Source organism: Lepus europaeus, chromosome 14, assembly GCF_033115175.1.
Source record: "Lepus europaeus isolate LE1 chromosome 14, mLepTim1.pri, whole genome shotgun sequence".
NCBI lineage: Eukaryota > Metazoa > Chordata > Mammalia > Lagomorpha > Leporidae > Lepus > Lepus europaeus.
In genome coordinates this window covers 56,180,542-56,204,337 of record NC_084840.1, presented here as the reverse complement: position 1 = coordinate 56,204,337, position 23,796 = coordinate 56,180,542, and the positions used below count along the sequence as shown (strand labels likewise).

Genomic DNA, 23,796 nt, shown 5'->3' with positions numbered 1-23,796 from the left:
CTTCATGACTAGATCCTAGGTCACTTTTTGCCACAGTGTCTTGGCTTTCCATGTCTGAAATGCTCTCATGGGCGTTTCAGCCAAATCCAAATGCCTTAAGGACTGATTCTGAGGTCAGAGTGCTGTTTAGGGAGTTTGTCATTCTATGAATCTGCTATGTGGCCTGTTTCCCATGTTGGATCATTCTTTCCTTATCAATTCTCATATATAGTTTTTTTTCATAACGTGTTTTCCCGTGAACTTTTTGAAGACCCCTTTTATTGTTCATTCATTAACTCACAGCCAATGGATCTGTAACTCATGCCTTCACAAAGTTTATCTCACACATATATTTTCTCTAAAAGACACATCATTCCCTTCTTGCTCTTAGGGTCATTAGATAGCATTTTACCACTACTATGGAGTATACTCCATTCACCAAAATACAACAAATATGCAAAAAAGTGGCATTAAATGGAAGGAGAAAAGACATTTATTTATAGTATGAGAGCAGAAATAAGAAGGTAGAATGTCACCTTATTTAACCTCAGGTGGGACATATAAAATATATATACAGACATGAATGAGGTAGTCTATAGGTATAGTTATATGTTTTAACCTAAATAAGATTCAAAGAATTATAGTGAAATCAATAGCCTTGAATGTCCAACTCAAGGAATAGAACATGATCAACACCCTCAACCTTTTTGTTTATCCTTCCCTGAACTTATGTGTGTATCCTCTTAAGAATTCATCACTATCTTGAATTTTATATTTATTATTTCCAAGATTTCTCTTCATATTTTTGCAAAAATGTTAATTGAAACTACTTTGTTGTTTAATTGTATGAGTTTATGATAAATGTGTAAATGGAAGTATAGGCATACTTTTCTGTGATTTGTGGTTTTTTTCTCCACTGAATACTGTTTTTGAAATTTTTTTGTCTATGGATATGGATAAAGTTCACTAATTTTTACTACATTGCAGGTCTGTAACACACCACAATTTTTCTTTCTATATATCCTTGTTTTTTATTTATTATAGGAAATGCTGACATTAACATTTTTGCTCAGGACTGCTGGTGTATGTGAGCCCTTTCTTTTTCTGGTACAAACCTAGATACAGGGTTTGTGAACTTCCAGCCTTTGAGATAAAGTGAAATTGTTTTAAAACCTGATTAATTTCAAATCTACAGTTGTACCACCAGAGTTCCTTTTGTGTGATGAAATCCTTGACAGCACTTGGGCTTCATATTAGATGAAATCTACTCTTTAAAATGGTATTTCACTGAAGTTTTAATTTTTATATCTCTGATTATTTATGAAAAGTAGTGTATTTTCACATCTTAAAACTTGTTTCTTATATCAAATACTTTTTGTATATCTTAACTTTCTGTTTATTTTTCTTTTACATAGCCATTAGGAATTATTTTTATAGTCACTGTATTAAAACATGAACTGTTAAATTGTTGCATATACTTCTCCCTCTTTGGAGACTGTCTTTACATTTTACTTTTGCTAACTATTGGTTGACAGAAGTTCTTTACCTCTATTGATCAACCTTTTCCTTATTAAAGAAATCCTTCCCTATGGCAAGGTAAAGTCATTGTCTTTTACTTTCTTGTAAGAGTTTCCTACTTTTGTTTTCCTATTGAATTATTTAATCTATCTGAAGTTGATTTTTCCATCATCTGCAATACCAATTGAATTTTCTGTCATTTTGGTATAGTATTTTAGTTCACTGCCACAAAGCGAATCAGCATGTTTACTAATATGAAATACCACCTCTCTAATGTACAAAATTTTCATACATGTATTTATGGTTTTCCTGAGTTTTTCTCTACCTATTGCATTGGTATTAAATAGCTAGAGAAAAGACATAATGCCTTATGTCTTACAGCCTTATTTACTATACCCTTTTATTAAGTCTTGAAATGTGCAAAGACTAAACTTCCTTCTCTTTTTTAAGAGGGTTTTGCTTTTTCTTGGCAATTTATTCTTCAATATAAATTAAGAATCAAATTATTAAGTTCCACCAAAACTATTAGAATTTCAGCAACACTCTATGGAACAGACTGACAATTTTATGGTATCAAGACTTTCTATTGATGAACCTGGAAAAGACTGGCATTTATTTATTTTTCCTTTAATATCTGTCTAAAAAGATTGGCATTTATTTGTTTTTACTTTAATGTCTGTCTAAAAAGTTTTACAATCTTATGTTGTTACCATCTTTTGGTAGATACATTTCTAAAAACCTTATTTTCTCCACACTATATTTTGTGAGCTACATTTAGTATTTTTGAATATATATAAAATACAAAAGCTATTATATAAAACTACTGCCTTGGGGCCTGGCACAGCTGTTTGATCAGCCTCTTGCAGTGTTGGCATCCTGTATCACAGTACTGATTTGAGTACCAGCTGCTATGCTTCTGATTCAGCTTTTTGCTAATACACCTGAGAAGGTAGCAGATAATGGCCTAAGTACTTGGGTACCTACTACCCATGTGGGAAAGAAGAATAGAGTTCCTGGCTCCTGACTCCAGCCTGGCCCAGATTTAGCAGCTGCAGCCATTTAGAGGACTGAATCAGCAGATGAATGATCTCTCTCCCTGCCCCCTGCCTCCCTCTCTCCCCTCTGTCTCTGTCTCTTTCCCTGGCTCTATCTTTCAAATAAATAAATAAATCTTCAAAAAAGAAAAAAGCTATAAGTTACTACATGCTATAAATTTGCTGAGCTTCCTTATTAATATAGTGATTTGTGATTTTTTTTTTTAGGTTTTATCTGTAGATATGCAAACAATGATGAGTTTATTTTTTGTGTTCTAATTTTTTTTCTGGTCGTAATGTACTATCTAGTTAGTACCTTAGGTGTTACATGGGCAGGAAGATTGGGAATGTCATTTTGTAAACTACCACAAATTGATTGAAGGTTTTCTTCTCATTTAATTCTTCCATTCTACTACTATGCTGTTTATATCCTATATATTCATTCTTTTAATGCATACATTTGATATTTTAATACAATTTTTCTTTTGTGTAGTCAAAGCATAAGATGTGGTATTTTGAAACACACACATATATATGGTTACCTGGTCACTATAGCCAAACAACTTAACATGTTCATACATTTATAGGTAACTGTGTTTGTATGTGATTGAAGTACCAAAAATTTACTGTTTGCAAACTTCCTGTACATGCTGTAATATTATTCAGCACTCCTGCTGCTGTACATTTGAGCTCTCGCAGATCATCCTACATAACTTCAGCTTTGTTCCTATTGAACTCGATCTCCCCAGTTCCCCCACCAACCTGACTTTTCTCCTCCCTGTTTTTATATATTCAAAGTGTTTTGTTTTAATTCTAGGTTCTACATATAAGTGAGATCATTCAGTATTTTCAGTTCAGTTAGTACAATTCTTCACCAAACTCTTAAGTTTGCTGTTTTTACTCTCTGTAACCAGTACAAGTCTGTAGAATGTTTTAATGCTAATCTTATCAACTTATATATGTTATTCTTTTAAAATGTTTTAGTTTCATTTTGTTTTTATGGCTTCTAAAACAGAATTAATGTTTTATGCATTCACTTTTTGGCTTAAGTGTAATCGATACTATTTGGCAAATATCTTTATATCACACTTATTTTTGAGATTTTTCTAATCATGACATTCTGGGTTTAAAGCAAATGCCTTTCAGCTGAACAGAGGCCTCTGATTCTGCTCCCTTGTAGCATTTACAAGGGTACAGTTTCTGGTTTTGTTTCTCATTTAAATTTTCTCTCAGGTTCATTTATGTTTTCCTATTTCTCATTATGTTTATCTTGGCTAATCATCAGGAGGTACTACCAACCAAAGGCTATTTTTAAAACATTGCCTTGCGTGTTAGGATCACACATTGTGATTTGGGGCTCACCACAGTGGGATTGCCCACTGGGGCTATAGATTTTTATGTGAGTGGGTTCTCCGTCTACCCAAAACCACCTGTGAGATGGATGCATTTCCTTAAGTATAAATTTGTGGGGTGATACTTTTCACCTTCTTCTTTCAAGATGTTTCTTTGGGTACTTTTCAAGTTTTCTTGAAAATTTTTCAAGGTTTTTTTCTTGAAACCTTTTCAAGGTTTTCCCATGTGGACTTTCAAACCAAAGTTCTAGGTTACTGAACGAAGTGAGCCCTCAGGACACTGCTGGCTTACAAACCTTTGGAGTCCTGCTCTGTTTGTTTTTATTACCTTAGAGAATTTTCCTTGTTCTGTATCCAAATCAACCATTCATTCAATTTTACTGTAATCCAACTTTTTTTGTGTTTTGTTGTGAAACTTGTGTGCTACTTATCCACAGTATTTTTCAAAGTAGAGTTCTTTCTTTTTTTTTTTTTTTCTCAGTTAAGGTATATGAAATAATTTGGTATTGATATATTTTGTACTTTTCTTAATTACTTCATGGCATGAAGATACTTGAAGAAGTTGGTACAAAATGAAATTGAAAGATAAGTTCATTATGGTAAAAAAAACTTTTTGGAAATCCTCGTTTAGTTTCCTTATAATATACATTTTTATTAACTTTTGAAGACATCACATTTTGTAGTAAAAATGCAACAGATCTTTGTGCTGATGTCCCTGTTGATAAGCCTTTATTCTATAACATTGTTATAAAAGGAAAATATTATAATGAATAAATGTATATATTTCTCACAATATATACTTATACAAGTATATATTAGATGTTGAACTGCTGTTCTAAAGCAATACAACTTAATTCTTGATGCCTCCTCTTTCCATATGCTCCTCCCAACCTAATCATTTCTAAGTCCTATGGATTTCCTCATACATGTCTACCCCTCTAAATCAATTGCATTGACCCTAGCAGAGTCTCAGATAATTTCTTACTTTTATTATCGTAACCACTCTGAACAAGTCTTATTTCCCTTAGTCACTGCCATTCCGTCACAATATAGTCATCACCAACCTTACAAAACCTTTCATCTTCTTGAAAAGATTGAATTGCACTAACATCATGATTATTAAAATATGTGATTACTTTATAATCCACATATTTTAGAACTAGCTAATATATTTCAGCTATGTCAAATATTTAAACTATTTAAAAATGTTTATTTATTTTATTTGAAATACAGAGAGAGAGATTTCTTCATCCATGCATTCATTCCCTAAATGCCTGCAAAGGCAAAGGTTGGACCAGGCCAAGTCTCCTACATGAGTGGCAGGGACCCAACTACTTAAGTGATTACCTGCTGCTTCCCAGGGTGCACATTAACAGGAAACAGGAACTGGGAGCTGCAATGGGAGAAGAACCGAGGCACTCTGGTATAGGATGTAGGCACCTGCCATCTTAGTCACTAGACCAATGCCTACCTCTACAGCGTATTTTTAAATGTCCCCTCTTTGCCCTCCATAATGCAATATTTACTGCCCACGTGTTATGCTTGTGTATAAACTTTCCTTCCTTAGGTCCCATGCAGTTGGATAGGTTCCATCATGAAAATGAATCCCGAGCAAATTGTGTTCTTGTAGTAGAATCTCAAATACATTTTTAAAGGATGATGTTAACTTATAGTTTTTCTGAAGAAAAGTCAGCTAGAAACTGAGTTCATGATTAACACTTCAAAATTTTAAACCTGTTTTGTTAAAGCAGTTCTGGCATGGTGAAACCAAAGGGTCTGCTTCTATAGTTACTTAGGAAATAGCAACATGTTGATTCAGAGGAAACTACTCATAACTGAATAAATTTAACCATTATGAACCCTGGCTTGACAAATCTAACCATGTAGAATTACAGTTTTCTGTTTAATCTCTTAAATGTGTCAGTTTATTAATTTTCTGCTTAACACATGTTCTCATTATTTGTTATATGAGCATTTGGACCATTAGAGACATTAAAATTGAGAGAATATGCCCATATTGGATGTTATTAATTTCATCTCTCTACTTTGAAGACAAGCAACACTTGTGAGGCATAGATCCAAAGCACAATCAAATGCATAGGTACAACTATCCCTCTCTGTATTGTAAATGAATAAAATCTTAATTAACTATTTGTCTTTCTTGGAGAGATCACCTACCCCTGATGGCAAATGATGTCATCTCATCTGCCAAATCTCATAGAGTGACAATCGCTTCTTGAGCATCGTTTTGTGTGAAATTCTTAGATGCTACTTGAATTCTGGCATTTGAAAGAATATAGCATGAGTAATTAGTCATCTCTTTCTTAGAATAAGGAGAATTGAGTAGTAGCAAATATTTTTCCTCCAATATTTCTTATTTTGTTCATCCATAAATAATTTGTACTTATATACAAGGAATAAATTATACTGTGTGTATATGTGTTTACATATAGAGGATATGTATAAAAGTCATAAAGTTTTATTATTGTATATTCAAAGAAAGTCAAACCTAATTGTTCTTATTGTTTAAGTAACCATTGCTTTAGGCTTTTTTATTGGTACAGATGTCCAGCAAAATACTCACCTTTACATCCTTTCTTTTTCCCATCCATTTTCCCAATATGAAGCTTCAGAAGCATCCTTTTTTAAAAAATTTGTTTTAAATTTAAGGTAAAACGCTTTCTTTTTTTTTCCAAACACATTTATACATATTTTATTTTTTTAACTTTTATTTAATATAAATTTTCAAAGTACAGCTTATGGATTACAATGGCTTCCCCCACCCTATAACTTCCCTCCCACCCACGACCCTCCCCTTTCCCACTCCCTCTCCCCTTCCATTCACATCAAGATTCATTTTCAATTCTCTTTATATACAGAAGATCAGTTCAGTATATATTAAATAAAGATTTCAACAGTTTGCCCCCACATAGCAACACAAAGTGAAAAAATACTAGTTATAGCATTAAATAACAGTGTACAGCACATTAAAGACAGAGATCCTACATGATATTTTTAAAAAATTAATTAATTTTCTATGCAATTTCCAATTTAACACCAGGTTTTTTTTTTCATTTCCAATTATCTTTATATACAGAAGATCGATTCAGTATATTCTAAGTAAAGATTTCATCAGTTTGCACCCACACAGAAACACAAAGTGTAAAAATACTGTTTTAGTACTAGTTATAGCATCACTTCACATTAGACAACACATTAAGGACAGATCCCACATGAGATGTAAGTACACAGTGACTCCTGTTGTTGACTTAACAATTTGACACTCTTGTTTATGGCATCAGTAATCTCCCTGGGCTCTAGTCATGAGTTGCCAACGCTATGGTATTAGCCTGGCTGTGTTCCTTCTGAAGGACCTAGAACAAAATTTATTTCTTTGCATTTTTTTTTCATTTTTTGGAGTCAGTCCATATTCCTTGGCATATGCTTCCCATCTATCTTCAAAGCCAGCAATGGCTGTATTTTTTTTTTTTTTTTTTGCATGCTACATCACTTTGACACTGATGCCACTGCTCCCTTTTAACTTACAAGGACACTGTGATTACACTGGGCTTACCCAGATAATGCAGAACAACCTTCTCATCCATCTCAAAGTCAGCCTATTAGCAATCTTAATTCTTTTTTTATATTTGACAGTTAGAGTTAGTGAGAGACAGACAGAGAGAAAGGTCTTCCTTCCGTTGGTTCACCCCCTAAATGGCCGCTACGGCCGGAGCTACGCCGATCCGAAGCCAGGAGCCAGGTGCTTCTTCCTGGTCTCCCATGCGGGTGCTTGGGCCATCCTCCACTGCCATCCTGGGCCACAGCAGAGAGCTGGACTGGAAGAGGAGCAACTGGGACTGGAACCCGGTGCCCATATGGGATGCCAGTACCGCAGGTGGAGGATTAACCAAGTGAGCCACGGTGCTAGCCCCAGCAATCTTAATGCTACCTGTAACTTTAATTTCACCTTTTGGGAAAATGTAACTAAAAGTTTATTTCTGTACAAAAAAATTGAAATCCATGCATAGGCTTTTCAAAATACATACTTCACATGAACAATTTGAGAACCCTTTGTATGCATGGATTTCAAAAATCTTTATGCCTAAATAAACTTATTATTCAATTTCATTTTCTTTTCTTTTTTAAAAAGTTCACTTATTTATTTAAAAGGTAGAGTTATGAGAGAGAGAGAGCATTTCATCTGGGTATCCCACAGGGATACAGGAGACCAAATAATTGGATCATCTTCAATTGCTTCCCCAGGTGCATTAGTAGGGAGCTGGTTTGGAAGTGGAGCAACCAGGACTTAGACTGACTCCCATATGGTATGCTTGCATTGCAGGCGGTAGCTTAGCCCTATATGTCACAATGCTGGACACCATTTTCTTAATTCTACCTGTAAGTTTAATTCCATCTTGTGGGAAAATGTAACTAAAAGTTTATTTCTGTGCAAAAAATTTGAAATCCATGCATAGGCATAAGAAAATTATCTATCGATCGATCTGTATGAAAGGCAGAGTGACAGAGAGAAGGAGAGATAAAGAGAATGATCCTCCTTCTGCTGGTTTACTCTTCAAATGACCACAACAGCCATGTCTGGGCCAAGCTGAATCCAGGAGTCAAAGACTGCATCTGGATCTTCTACATGGATGGCAAGGGCCCAAGTACTTGGGCCATGTTTTTCTGCCTCCCCATGTACGTGATTAGGAAGCTGGATCAGATATGGAGTACCCTGGACTCTAACCAGCCCTCAGGTTATGGAATGTTGATCTCGCAAGTGGTAGTTTAGCTTGCTGTACCTCAAAGTCAGCCATTTAATTCCATTTTCCACAAGTTTCTTGAATTAGCCATCTATCCACAGGTTCTGGGGTTTAGGATATGGACATCGTTGAGGACCATTTATCTGCCTCTCAAAAGGACTCTGGTGTTTTGATTTTTGTTTCTTATTACAAAATGTATTTTCTACCACCTGAATGCCACCTCTGGTTGTTTTAAAATTTTTATCTCTGCTGTGGTTTTTAAGATATTGATTATAATATGCATTGGTATATGTGTGTATATATGTATATGGGTGTGTTTATCTTGTTTTAGATTAATTGGGTTGTTGAATTTAGAAGTTCATAGTTGTTATCAAATTTGGCAAACATTTGGCTATTATTTCTTCAATTATTTTTGTGTCCCCATCTCTCCTCTTCAGTCTAAGTTACACTTCATGCTAAATGTTCACTTTTGGCATGGATCATCAAGGCTCTTAATTTTTTCCATCCTTCTTGTTTGTAATTCAGTTGGGATAAATCCAGTTGTTTTGCCTTGAAGTTCATTATTTTTTCTGAAATGTCTAATATTGCATTATTTACACTTATGCAGTGAATTATTCATTTCAAATCATGTGCTTTTCATCTCTATGATTTCCACTGGGTTATTTTTATATCTTCCATTTTTGTCCTCATTATATTAATATTTTTGATCCTACTATATTATTGTTTTTCTTTGGTATTTGAGCGTAGTTACAAAGCTTCTTTATAACTATCCTTATTTGTTATTCATCTCATCATTTCTAGGTCTGTTTCTCTTAACTTATGGAAATTTATTACTTTCATGAATCTATCTTAGTTCATTACAATAGGACAGTGAGTTTGGTCCTTGTAAATTAAGTCCAGAAGTGGAATTCTTTTTCTACTAGATTGGTTGGTTTAGTAATTTTTGTGTAAGACAGTGTGAATGTTATTATGCTGTTTGTTTGAATTTTGTATATTCCTGTAAAGATTATTTGGGTTTGTTTAGGCAGATAATTTAAAAAATTGGATTCAGTTTAATTCCTATCAGGCATGATTTTAAACTTTGCATAGGTTAGTCTGGAATATTCTTCACACCACTGATATATTTCAGTTCTGCTTAGTTATTCCTTAGTTGGAGTCTAATGATTATCTCATATCTCATATGGTCAATAATAGCTCTCCACGCTGGATCTTCAGACTTCATGCATCTCTTGGCCCTGTTAGAGCATTGGGAATTTTTCAGGTTATAGTTCCTTGGTGGTTCTTTGCTTTGACTTGTGGAGTTTCACTGTATACTGTACCTCAACTTTCAGCTCCTTCAGCTTCACTGTTCTCCAGTCTTTAGTTCCATATCTCAAAAGATGGGTTGGCTTATTTGGATTCTCCCTCTCAGGGCCTATGATCTGGACACTGTCTTCAGATAGAAATCAAGGAGAATTGAAGGACTCCACAGAGCTCAGAGTCGTATGCTGTCTATTGTCCAGTCTATGAAAACTGTTCCATGTGTGTTACTCGTTTCTAGTTAATTACAGCAGAAGGGTAAGTTTAGTCCTTGTCAACCAAGTCCCAATGTGAAACATCTCTTTCCACTAGGTTAGCCTGAATGTAATTTAGTCTCTTTGCTTTGCTTATTACAATATCACACTACCAAAGACTGGACCTACCTCAGTGCACAATTTTTTGCCAGTCATTTTCCATTACATTTCCCTTCCCATCTCCTTTATATCTTCCTTCTTGTCATCCTGTACTGTGATGTGCTTTGTCTTCTGCACCTTTCTTCCTATTCTTTACTGTTTACCATTTTTAGGTCCCTCTCCTTTATCCACCTGAGTAAGGCTTGTTCATCATTTTAATTCCAAGTAAAATGTTTCACTTGTGTCATTTTCTTATTGACTTATTTTTCAATAGGCCATGAATGTTTAACTTAACCAGGTTCATACCTAACTTTATGGTATGATTTTTAGAAATCAGACTGCATAAGTTTGAATTTTATATTTTTCATTTATTCTATATCATAGGCAAGCATTCTAACTTCTAATTTCCTGATTATCAAAAGTAGAAATTATAGTGTCTTTCTTATAGGGGCTTATTATCATGTGTTATTATATGTAAAGCCTTATAAGAGTAACATCAACATCATCTATATTATCATTCTCTTTTAACATCTGTATACATGATTATTTATGTATCTCTCCCCATCTATAATTTTGGTGAAGTAAAAAACTACATAATATTTATCTACATATAAGCCCTTAACAAAATACATAAATCATACTGTATACTCAAAAGTTAGTTGAGGTATTGTAACCTTGAGTTATATTCTAGGATTGAAATATTCCTCACCTGCTTTCACTGTTTTGGCAAGTAAGACAAAGAAGAAAAGAAAACACACCAGAAGAGGTTTTTTTTTTGAAGTTTCAGATTTTTGTTTCAGTTTGTGTTTTGATACTTTGAAACCATAAGTTAGTGTTAGTTGGTTATTGCTTTTAATATTGAAAGCGAAGGCTGAAAACATACATTTTCATATTCTTAAAGGCTCATAGAGATTTTTTTTTCTCTAGTTTAAGTTCAGCTTAGTATTAGTGAGTGGGTATGCTTGATTTTTATTCATCAATAGGGTAGTGTTTCTTGGTAAAGAAAAATAATTCTGTGTATATTCCTAAGGAACGGTGGTTTTTCTGCTTTTTACTTGTTGAACATTATGGTTAGTAGTGCATTAAGCCTGTGATTATAAAGTAAATTGGAAATAAGTTATTGAAAAAATTAAAAGTGAATTGAAAGTATGTTATTACAAAAGTTAAAAGAAAAAATAAAGGAAGGAGGAGTGAATGAAGGAGGGAGGGCAGGAGGGAAATATGATTATCTTCTTTGAATTTTATCTATGAAATGTATGAAATATGTTCTCTTTATACTACAAAAATTTCAATAAGAAAGAAGAATTAGCCCTAACTATGTTTTTATTTCTTTGGTGCATTATTGAAAGTCCATGAGAGATTTGATTAACATATAAGTGAAGTAATACACAACATTTGAGTATGATGTATTAAATTAGACAGAGCTAATAGTTTTCTAGTTGGAAATCAAAGTATCTTTACACTGTACTGTCTCCAGGATGTGAAGCTCTTGTATCTGCCCCTTGGTTTTTCCTGGGATTATCCATTTCAGATTTAAAATGAAGATTTAGAAAAAGTTTTACTGGGGGCTACCTCAATAAGTACATCAGACTGGGTGATAACCGTGCAGGCTTCCCTATAATTTAGGATTGGCCAGAAGCTACATATATGACATTTTTGAAGTATGCATCATTTTCTATTGTGTGTATATTTTCTGAATTTTTAATGCAAATGCTTATATATATCACTATATTTCTGGGGACACAAGTTTTGTACACACACACACACACACAGAGATTTGATATAAGCCGTAATATCAGCTAAAAGATTACTGTAAGCTACTATAAAGGCCAAGTTGTAAAATTTATATTTCTTAGATACTGGCTTTTTTTCCCTCTCAGGAGTATTCTGTGACATTTGTTTTATTATCCTAAGAATATGTGCAGCATAAAGGAGGGAATGCATTGGGATGTAGTTATTTCTTTTGCTGTCTAAGGAAAGATATTCTGCAAACCATACCCTCTGTGACATGTATAAACTACTAAATGTACTTTTGGTTCATTGACAAATGAATGTCTCAAAAATGTAAAACAAAACCAATATATCTGTAGTTAAATGACAACTTTAAATGACTCAGAAGAAAGGAACTACATCTGTCTAAAAAATAACCCATACTGGCTGCACTTAAAAGCAACTGAAATGCACATTCATAGCTAATTATAAACAAAAACTAGTTAACACTTTAAATAAAAGGAAAAATAGCACAAAGATTTAGAGCCTAGACAAGCAGATGAAAGGGTTCTGAGTTGCCTTCCATCTGATATTACTCAAATGCAACTCTGTCTCCAATTACCTGGGAGTATGTGGTATTCCCTCATGAAAGCTGGGGATCAGAAAGGGCGTCCGTTCCATGCCTCTCCTTACAGTCATTTGGAACAAGTTCAACAGAAATATTTCACATTGCAAAAGAGTCTGGAGCCAGACAGTGACTACAGACACTAATCATGGGGTCAAAATAGTAACTTAGTAGGACAGCAACCACAAGAAAATGTGTGGAGGCAGAGATTTTTGAGGAGGAAGTATTAGTGTTGTTGCAGAAGACATCACTGAGTGCCAAAGTGCAGAAATAGAAACATGAAAATGCTCTTTTTAACCAGTTGCATGTTCAGAGGCATAGGGCCATGTGGGCCAATGGTTTTTTCAATGGATTTGGACCTAAAAGGTAATCTTCTGCCCTAACACTAAAATAAATAAATAGATGGAAAGAAAAGTAACCAAATAAGTTTCCTCCTCAAAAGTTCACTGCTTATTTCACCATGTAGTCCTACCCATATGATTTTTTTTTTTTCTGCCTCAATTTGCAGATTGCTAGCACTTGACATTTGGGAGGCAAAGGGTGATAATCATGATTAAAATGATAGACACAGGTAGGTGCCGCGGCTCAATAGGCTAACCCTCCACCTTGCGGTGCCGGCACACCAGGTTCTAGTCCCAGTCAGGGCGCCGGATTTTGTCCTGGTTGCTCCTCTTCCAGTCCAGCTCTCTGTTGTGGCCCGGGAGTGCAGTGGAGGATGGCCCAAATGCTTGGGCCCTGCACCTGGCTCCTGGCTTTGGATCCGCGCAGCACCAGCCACGGCGGCCATTGGAGGGTGAACCAATGGAAAAAAAAAAAAAAAAGGAAGACCTTTCTCTCTGTCTCTCACTCTCTCTCACTGTCCACTCTGCCTGTCAAAAATAAAAAAATAATAAAATAAAATGATACACAATATTCAGATTAATAAGTAAGCCCTAATTTGCCCTTATGGTACAGCAACCGGCCAGTAAACTTCTTTAAGTTCTATTTCTCGCTACAGCTTCTGGCATATTGAATAAGAGTTGCTGATACTTTCTGGAGATCATCATTGCAAAGCATTATTCACTTGGCCCTTTTTTTAAAATTTTTTAATTTATTTTTGACAGGCAGAATGGATAGTGAGAGAGAGAGAGACAGAGAGAAAGGTCTTCCTTTTTGCTGTAGGTTCACCCTCCAATGGCCACTGTAGCCGGTGCATCTCACTGATCCGAAGCCAGGAGCCAGGTGCTTATCCTGGTCTCCCATGCGGGTGCAGGGCCCAAGCACTTGGGCCATCCTCCACTGCCTTCCCGGGCCACAGCAGAGAGCTGGCCTGGAAGAGGGGCAACTGGGATAGAATCCAGCGCCCCAATCAGGACTAGAACCTGGTGTGCTGGTGCCGCAAGGCGGAGGATTAGCCTGTTAAGCCACAGTGCTGGCCGCACTTGGCCCTTTATAAAAATCCATCACCCTGTGCCTTTCCTCCAGTGTCAGTGGGGAATTGATTGTTTAATCTCATTGTACTCCACCACTAATTCTGTCTTCAGTACAACTCAACCCCAGAACATTCTCTTGCCACTGGATCTCAAACATCAAGATATTAATTGTTACCCCTGGTATACTTGGAATAAAAGGCCTAATTTAGAGGGACATTACATATTTTTAAAAAAATAATTTTATCTTTAGGATTTTGGCAGGCTCTCCTGAGATTTACTGAAAGTACTATCCTCCCCTTTACAGCAATTTCATTTACTGCTGTGCCTTTAAAAAAGAAAAGAAAAGAAAAAGACTAAGAAGATTTTGGCCTCTGCTTATATTATAAGCATTAGGAGTTCTTTATTCTGTATCTATTAAAATAATTACTGATACATAGTAAGTTAAAAGAAAAAGAAGAAAAATATGAAGTGTATTTTAGACTTCTTCCTTGAGCCATAATTTCAGTGTGTTGGTATAAAGAAGTACCTTTATTTTGAAAAAGTGTAGATTTAATTCTACATCTGAATTGTGAATGGAAGATTCAAAAAAATGTGTGATGCTCCTTCAATGCAAGACTTTTATGTTTTAAGAGCAAAACATCCCCCTCCTTTCTTGTAATAATCATGATGTGGAAATGAGAAAGACAAAAAGAGTGTTACTGTGCACCAGGCAATTTGTATATCACTCTCTCTTAATGATAAAGAAATTTCTTATATCAAAATGACTATCTAAAGTTATTAGACCGCAATTTAGTAGCTGCACTAGAAATCAAGCTCACATTTGCCTCCCTCTGAATCTCATGTTCTAGCCTCAAACCCTATTCCTGGTATGATCTGGAATTGAAAAAATATACTGGGAATAATTCCTTGCAAAGGAGGTACAGCTTTTATGGTATGTGGTGGGCAAAAGGCAATTGCTCTCAGAGAGCTGAGCTCCGGGAGTCTCTTGGATAGCAGTGTATATCAGTAGTCACACAAACAACCCTGCTGGAGGTGTTCAAGGACCCTAGCTGGCAAAGGTTGTAGAGGATTTGATAGCAGTTTTAAGATCACTATAAACTAAGCCTTGTGCCTGGTTGTGTATATTAGTTGCCTTTTTAACTTTCCTATGGTTATCCTGAATATGGATTACTAGAATTTTGTCACATCACTTTTTGTCCAAAAAGATATGAGCTATAATATTCTAAGGAATGAAGACATTTTACTTCAAGTAGAAAATTGAAATCCTTTTATCTCTTCTTTTATATATTAACTTAGCCTAATTTAATAAAGCATGTTGAATTCAGATTATACTTTCTTTTTTAATGACTTATTTATTTATTCAAAAGTCAGAGTTACACACAGAGAGATAAGGAGAAAGAGAGAGGGAGGGAGAGAGAGAAAAAAAGGAAGTCTTCCATCCACTGGTTCACTTCCCAGTTGGCCACAACGGTCGGAGTTGCATGATCCAAATTCAGGAGCCAGGATCATCTTCCGGGTCTCCCACGTGGGTGCAGGGGCCCAAGGACTTGGGCCATCATCTACTGCTTTCCCAGGCCACAGCAGAGAGCTGGATTGGAAATGGAGCAGCCGGGACTTGAACTGGCGCCCATATTGGATGGCAATACTGTAGGCAGTGGCTTTACCCACTTGCCACAGCACCAGCCCCTAGATTATACTTTCCAAGCTCTTCATGAAGCTGTGCAGATAAAAATAAACTGAAAATAATTTTTTATGTTTCTGAGAAACAAAGTCAGGAAATAAAATCATTAACAAGAAGATATTTATGCTTCATATAAAAATCACCTGTTTTTTTATGTCATCTTCAGGAAATCTAGGCTCAGAAATCTGCATATTTAACAATTGTACCATACAGCCTGGAAAATTGTTGTTCAAACTGAAAAACTTCGGCTTTCTAAGATTTTGATCACTGCATGTAATTAGTTTGTGTTTTCTCTAAATGAATTTCAGAGTTTTTTTTTTTTATTCCAATCATATCTTAATTTTCATGGATTAAATAAATTTTATTTCAATTTGTTAAGTACATCCTTAAAACCTAAGGCAATCACATTCTTCATTTGTCACTAAGTTAACATCATAAGTGTGTTTAAAAAAGTGTGACAACAAGATGTTGATGGTACATATATGCACACAGCATTTTGAAAAAGGAATTGTACCCCAACCTTTCAAGAAGTTTTTCCAAGACTACCATACAAAGGAAAATCTGTTCAGTTCCTTCAATTGTTGACTCTACATCAAGAGTTGAAATGTGGACTCTAATGCACTTTCTTTGATCTTTCATTTGACTGTTTATCAAAGCTGATTACAGTTTGAATACACAAATACCCTTAGCTTCAAAATCATGTAGAAGTAGTGAATAATAGAGCATTTTAAAATACTCTCTGCTATCCCAATTTTACTTCATGATGGTAATATGGCTATTAGGTTTGGTGAAACACACTATTTTTATGTTTTCTTCCTTTGGTAAGAATCAATCTTCTGCCACATTGGATTAAAACGTTTTGTTTCTAGCCAGACTTTGTCATGCAATGAAGCAAAAGCTGTTTCGGTGCACATCAAAGGGAATCATTATGAACAAGTGAAACTCACTTTATTCTGCTCAGCACAATTTAAGGGTTTATGCTGCCTAAAAAGCTGTATGTGTTATTTTTTATCTGCACATAATGCGAAATGATAAAAGAGCGGTTGACTTAGTTAAACATCATAATGTATTTTACCCCTTTAAGAATGTTAAGATTGTCAAGTCCAAAATTTTAAAGGACGTTTATTTATTAAGTCCCTGCTAATTATCGAAGGCATGATGCTACGTATTTTTCGTATGTTAACAGATTAATCTGTTTGCCCAAGGTTACATAGCTAAGTTTAGTGGCAGAATCAGAAACATAATGCAGATCTCTGGCATCTCATTCTAGTATGTTTTAAGTTTCATAACTCATTGGCTTGAATCTTCTAAAGTAGTCCAGAAATTCTTTGTTTCAATCTCAGTCTTAATCTCTGCATTTTACAAAGGAAAAAAAAAAAAAAGGCTTGTGAAGGCAATTGGAAAAATATCCTTTCTGGAAATGGTATGCATTTCAATGCTTTGTTATTTTTCCTTAAACAAACTTTATGTGATTCTAGAATTGTTTCTGGAAGCAAATCATTTTTTATGTTAGGCAGCCCAGAGCAGATTTTTACAAGACAATATGTTCCTGCTGGAACCTTTTCAAAGTAAAATCATGGAACGCTGATTCTATTTTTTAATATGACCTGTAAGTTTATGTAAACAATCTAAAGTACAAAAAGGGAAAGGAAAGGAAAAAAAAATCCGCTGCCAGCTCATTTGATTCCTGAGAAATTCTGACAGCCCTGGCAGAGTGGCAGTATGACACTTGGTTACGACTCTGCAGATACTATACAGACCTTCAAGAAAACACTGTCTTGAGGTTGTAAAACATTAACCAGCCCAAGCTGTACTATTGTGTTTTAAGTAGTGGTAGAGACACTTTAACAATTCCCCAAGTGACCATGGTTTTTATTTCATGCACAGTTCCAATTTTTATAATCAATTTGCCCTGTTTCACTTTGTCTTCTAATTTCTCCAAATGGCCACAAGTATGGCCTAAAGGGGAATGACTGTAAAAGGACAACTTCTTTCACTAGTCTCAGGGATTTTTTTAATTGATTTTTTTTTTTGTTTGTAGCTCAGTGATTTTCAAACTGTCAGTCTCAAATCATTAGTAACTTATGAGATGAATTTAACAGATCAAAACTAATATTTTGGATCTAATGGAAAGGACTGAAAATATTAGTATTGCATGAAATAAGAGTATTGTTGAAACTTCCATGTCAATTGTGTATGTGTGGAGGTGGGTAGGGTAGAGATGTAGGGTATTACATAAATTCCTGGAATGCTTGGTTGTCAAAAAAATTTTTGAAAGTCACTGCCATACTTATTTTATGTATTGTGGTTCTTGTGTTGTTGTTGCTATTTTAAGATTTATTTACTTATTTGGAAGGCAAAGTGACCTGAGGATGGAATGCCAGAAGTGAGGGAATGAGATTTCGTCTGTTAATTCATTCCCAACTGCTCCCAACAGCCAGGCTGTTGCCAGGAGTCAGGAATCCCTTCCTGGTCTCCCATGTGTGTGGCAGAAAACCAAGTACTAGGAACATCATGCTACTTCCCAAGTATATTAGTAGGAAGCAGATCGGGAAGTGCAGAGTGGCTGCTCTCTGGAATATGGGCATCACAAGCTGTGAGTTGACCCAGTGTATCACAGTGTCTGCCCCTCTGTTCTTCTAAGCAAGTTGAAACGTTGATTTCATCTCTTTCCTAAATTTGAACTTTAGATGTGTGTCAGACTATCATTCTTTATTATTATGGGTTTTTTTTTTAATAAAAATGACAACATATAACTATGGATATTATCATACCTTGACCCCCTTCCAGGACATACCCTGATCTGTTCACTTGTGATCTGGTACAGTGAGCATTATTGAAAAGAGGTCATAATTCTTACTGTAGTAAAGAGAGTCACATGCCATTTCTGTTGGGTTTTTTGACTTGGAGCTTGCACCTGTGCTTAGGAGGATTGTTTTCTGCTAATTATTGATATTTAAATTCTGATATATTCAAGGTAAATATGAAATGAATGTTTTCTCAGGTTGATAATAGCTAAATAATTGAAACTATTTAGAATGTAAAAGGTTTTATTATGTAATATCTGTTTTAATATAATATCAACTGAGATAAGATTACATATAATTTAAATTATATATATATATGCTATTCATTAATTTAAAAATAAACTCTAGGTGGAATATATTAAAATTAGCAAATAAATTTCATATTAATCAGGTCATATTTTGCTTGAGATGGTATAATAATTCATTATTTATCTCTTATTCATTTGTTTTACTGTATTTTCAGCTAAAATTGACCAAGAGGCAGAAGAGAATTCACTGACAGAGACTCATAAGTGGTAAGAAATTACTTTCCTTTTAATACAATATCTCTTCTCAAAACTTAGTTGTAAATCACTTAGTATATTTCATCTCAGAGAACCAGTTGTTCAGTTTTTAGTATAATGGTATACTTTAATTCTACCATGAAATTCTGATTTTTATTTTTATAACTCTAAATGGTATATAATTCTGTTAACTTGCAAATTATTGTGGATGACTTAGCATATTCTCTTTCAAATTGGATTTTGGATTGTGGAAATAAAAGAAAAAGGAAGATAAGAACCTGTTTTAAAGAAAAAAAAAAGTTTTGGTTACAGAGAACTATTGGCTTTTCCTATTCAAAAGTACAGTTTAGGTAGAAAGCAATGAGCTGCTGTTGGATATACCTTCACTTCAAGTATGGATATTTGGAATCATGGGTGAGCATAGGAAAACATCTTTATAGTCTCCTTGCTCTTCTGGCTCTGTTATCTCTTCTCCCTTCTGTGTTAGTCAGAGCAATCCAGAAAAACAGAATCAACTGAAGATGTCTCATATGGAGCAACAGAGCGAGAGACTAAGAAATTGGCTCGTATGCTTGCCTGTAGGAGCTGATAGGTCTAAAATTAGAAGGGTAGGCTGGCAATTCTGGTAGGAGTTGGTGTTGCAGTCTTCAGTTTGCAAGTAGCCTGGAGACAGAATTCCTTCCTACTGGAGAACTGCAGTTTTCTGGCCTTCTACCGGTTGGATGAGGCTTAGCCACATTACAATGTGGAATCTGCTTTTATCCATGTCTACTGATTTAAGTGCAAATCACATAAAAATAATTGCCTTCACAACCACATGCAGGCTGACATTTGCCCAAACATGGGCACCATACTCCAGCTAAGTTAACACACAAAATTAACCAATGCTGTCTCTAAAGAGAAACCCATTTACTCATTTAAAAAAAAAAATGTTTATTTAACTGAAAGGCAGAGAGAAAGAGGCAAAGAAAAAGACATAGGGATCTTCCATCTGCTGGTTCACTCTCAAGATGCCCACCACAACTAAGTCTGGGCCCAGCTGAAGCTAGGAATCTGGAACTCCATCCTGATCTCCCATTTGGGTGGCAGGGTCTCAAATACTTAAGCCACCCCCTGCTGCTCCCCAGATACATTAGCAGGAAGCTGGATTGGAGGTGGAGGAGCTGAGTCCAGGTGGGAGGGTGGGGGTCCTAAAGGGAGGCTTAACCTGCTATGCCACAACACCCACCACTACTCCCGAGGAAAATTTTTGTTAATTAAATTTTCATTTGTTATTACTTTATTAGGCAAGATTCTTTTAATTTTATGAACAGGTATCACATATTTTGTTCTTGAGTTGGTATGAAATATTGTCCTAGACAAATTGGTAAACAGAATTGACATTTCTATGAAAAACAAAAACTGAAATTAAAACTTTATAGTAAACAGAAATTTCAGTTAAATACTGATTAATGACAAGATTGCTAGTAAAAGCAGAAATCCAAAAGTGAAAACAAGGTGAAATGAAGTATTGTGGCATAGTGGATTAAGCCACCACTTGCCACATTAGCATCCCCACTCCTGTGACACTATAAGAGTGCCTTTTGATTCCAGGCTGCTCTGCAACCATCCAGCTCCCTGCTAATGCACCTGGGAAGGTGACAGAAGATAGCCCAAGTTTTTGCTCACTCTGAGGCTCCTGAGGGAAGAGTGGACTTGGACCCACATTTTGGAGTTTCAAGTTCCCTTCTCAGCTGCAAGGTTTTTCTATCTTATATACCCTAACCCAATAATGGGTCCCCAAATATACTCTCTTCTGATATAAGCTTCTTTAGGACCCAAAGGCCTAGTCTTATATGCTACTCCTTTTTGTGCTTGAACTGGCCAAAAAAAATAATACCTTTACCTGTGCACCATACCCCCTATATTGAAATACACCCACCCCCACACACACCCACACACATGTATTTGACCTCTAACTATTCCAGTTGCCTTAGCAAAGTCCTGAGGGAGAAAAGAGCTCAGAAAATGTATTCAGGCATGTATTTTCTCAGCCTTCCATCCCTCCTTTTATTTTTATTATAGACATTCTTAGTCTCTCCTTTATGTCCTATTATTATAAACCAGATGAAATCCATTTTGGAGGTAAGATGGTATATAAACAATTGCTTTTTTAAGTACCGATAAAGTCGATTTTCATTTCCCAGTCTTCTGTTACCCCTTTGACTTTGAGGCAGACAATACACAAGGAGGTTTGAGCTGTATGATTATCTTGAGAGCTCCCGAATCAAAAGACTTTCCTTGTGAGGTTCTATTTTTATCTTAGTGATGCTTTGTAGCTCAGAGTGGTTTTGTTTACTTTACACCCTGTGGCAAGAGACCCAGTGACAAATTGGTGACAAATTTATGTGCTTTTAATTTTAGAAATGATTGAAAGTCTTTTGTAGATCATTGTGATAGCTGAGTTGAGCTATCCAATGCCTTAAGGATCAAAGGATGATCTTAGGGTAACTGATCACTCTTTTCTGCACCAAAGGTTTTCAGGTAATTTAGTATCTCATATGATCTACACAGTCACTGAAAGAAGGCAGGGTTGTGTGGTAGACAGGGCCCTGACATTTCCTCTTAGCCTCACACTGCTCCTCCACAAATGCAATTGGATCAACTGCACATAGTAAAAGGCATGCATGCTCACCCTTCCTTCTATTTGCTAGGACTATAGGAATAGAATACCTTGTTCTTTGTAACTTGCAAAGCTTCTTTGAATGTGTTTGATAAAACTAGAAAAGCTTATTGGTAAGAAATTGTGTTATGAACTGCATGCACTCACATACACATACATACACATACACATGCACACACACATACACATGCTTGCCTACACACACATTATCAACTTGTTTTGAAAGGAATTGTACTCATTTGTCTTCATGTTCTAGTGCTTAAAAAACTTGGCTCTTAATCCATTTAAAATGGATAAGCTGAAATTTTATCAAGAAAATAGTATTATTTTCCATAGTGACATGTGTTTTTCAGATACTTTTATGATTTTATAGCTACAAATAAATATTCCAAAAAAGCAATCATTAGGATTATTTTGAAGTCAAATTTTTCATGTTCAATTTGGTAGCATAATGCTTTCATATGCTAATTGTGTTTGTTTATGCATTTTTGTTATTAAGTTTAAAAAATGGAACTTTGAGCTCCTATTTAACATGAACAAAAATCTATAGCTTTTGAATAATGGAAGATGGAGCTTCTCCATTCTCCCATAAAGTCAGACAGCTGGGCGGATGAGTCTTGAACCGTACCCAAAACCCAAATGCAAATGGGATGAGTGTATTATCATCTAAGATGACTTCTTTGGACAAACCAAACCATCATAGTGTACTACAAGATGAATTCTGGCAGCATGCTGTTGAAGTTGGCTACATCCTGTTGTGAATGTTTATTTCAGCTCCTTCCTTTACTTTACTTTTAATTAGCATATACAAATTTCTTCAATTAGAGAAGAGTATCACAAGCCCAAATCTGAGTGTTTTTCTTTTCCCACAGAATTATTTTGTGTCTATGTCAACAGAAAAGGGAATGTAAAAATCTTTGGATTTTCCTAACAAAAGATGACTCCTTTATATTAATTTAAAGAATCATCAGATTTGGAGTTAAAAGACTAACATAATAAAACCACTCTTTTAGGTCTTTAATAATTAATAAATAATGACTAATTTGAAATTTTTCTTTGAATTTTTTTATTCTTCCATTTCCTTCAATTTCAAAGGTAGAAATCATATTTTTGTGTGAAATTGGCTTTTGAAGTATAACAGATTTTGGAAACACAGTGTGGTCTAGTTATCTGTTGCTTCAATTTCACTAAGTCCAATTGTGGCATCAATAAAGCTGATGGAAAGGATTACCTAGGGGCCGATGCAGTGGCCCAGCTGGTTAATGCCCTGGCCTGAAGTGCCAGCATCCCATATATGCGCCGGTTCTGGTCCCGGCTGCTCCACTTCCCATCTAGCTCTCTGCTATGGCCTGGGAAAGCAGTAGAAGATGGCCCAAGCACTTGGGCCCCCGCACCCACATGGGAGACCCGGAGGAAGCTCCTGGCTCCTGACTTCAGATCGGCGCAGCTCCAGCCGTTTCGGCCAACTGCGGAGTGAATCAGTGGATGTAGGATTCTCTCTCACACTGCCTCTTCTCTCTCTGTGTAACTCTTTCAAATAAATAAATCTTTTTTTTTTAAAGAAGAAAGGATTGCCTATAAATTTTGAATTATACTTTATTATATCAGAAAACTTAGATTTGGCAGTAAATTTAGTTGACATTCTGGACAAAGGAAATCAGGCTGAGAAAGATATAATATTCCCTATTTTCTCTGTGAATAGTATGGAGATATGACCTTTATCATTTTAAAGGAGCTTTTCCAGGAAGTTTGAGGTTTTTCCTACAGATTAAAATGTTTACTTCAAAGATGTTTTTGTTTTTTTACAGAACATATATGCTATTGAAATTTTTATACAAAATTCCGCTTTTCAAGTGTTTCAGACTTACTGCATTCCTCTACCTTTGGGAGCTAAAGGGAACTGGAAAGATTAACTGTAACTAATCTTCTGATCATACCATAAGACGACAGTGAATCTGTTAAACAGAGAAACAATTAGCATAGTCATCCTTACAGAATTAATAAAATAGTGTTCTATCTTGGAATTATGAAGTGATGAAGGATTGATTGTATAGCTTAATAAGAGATTTAATGTACCTCATGGGATTAATATCTTTAAATT

General features: G+C 35.3%; 1 protein-coding gene across 1 annotated transcript in view; it reads left to right on the top strand.

Annotated features, from left to right (window-relative positions):
* FMN2 (formin 2) overlaps positions 1-23,796 on the top strand; it is a 358,901-nt gene that overhangs the window by 264,490 nt on the left and 70,615 nt on the right. Inside the window, exon 15 of the mRNA XM_062210677.1 lies at positions 18,994-19,045. Within this exon, the coding sequence (XP_062066661.1) occupies positions 18,994-19,045 (52 nt within the window). The remainder of the gene's footprint in view (positions 1-18,993; positions 19,046-23,796) is intronic.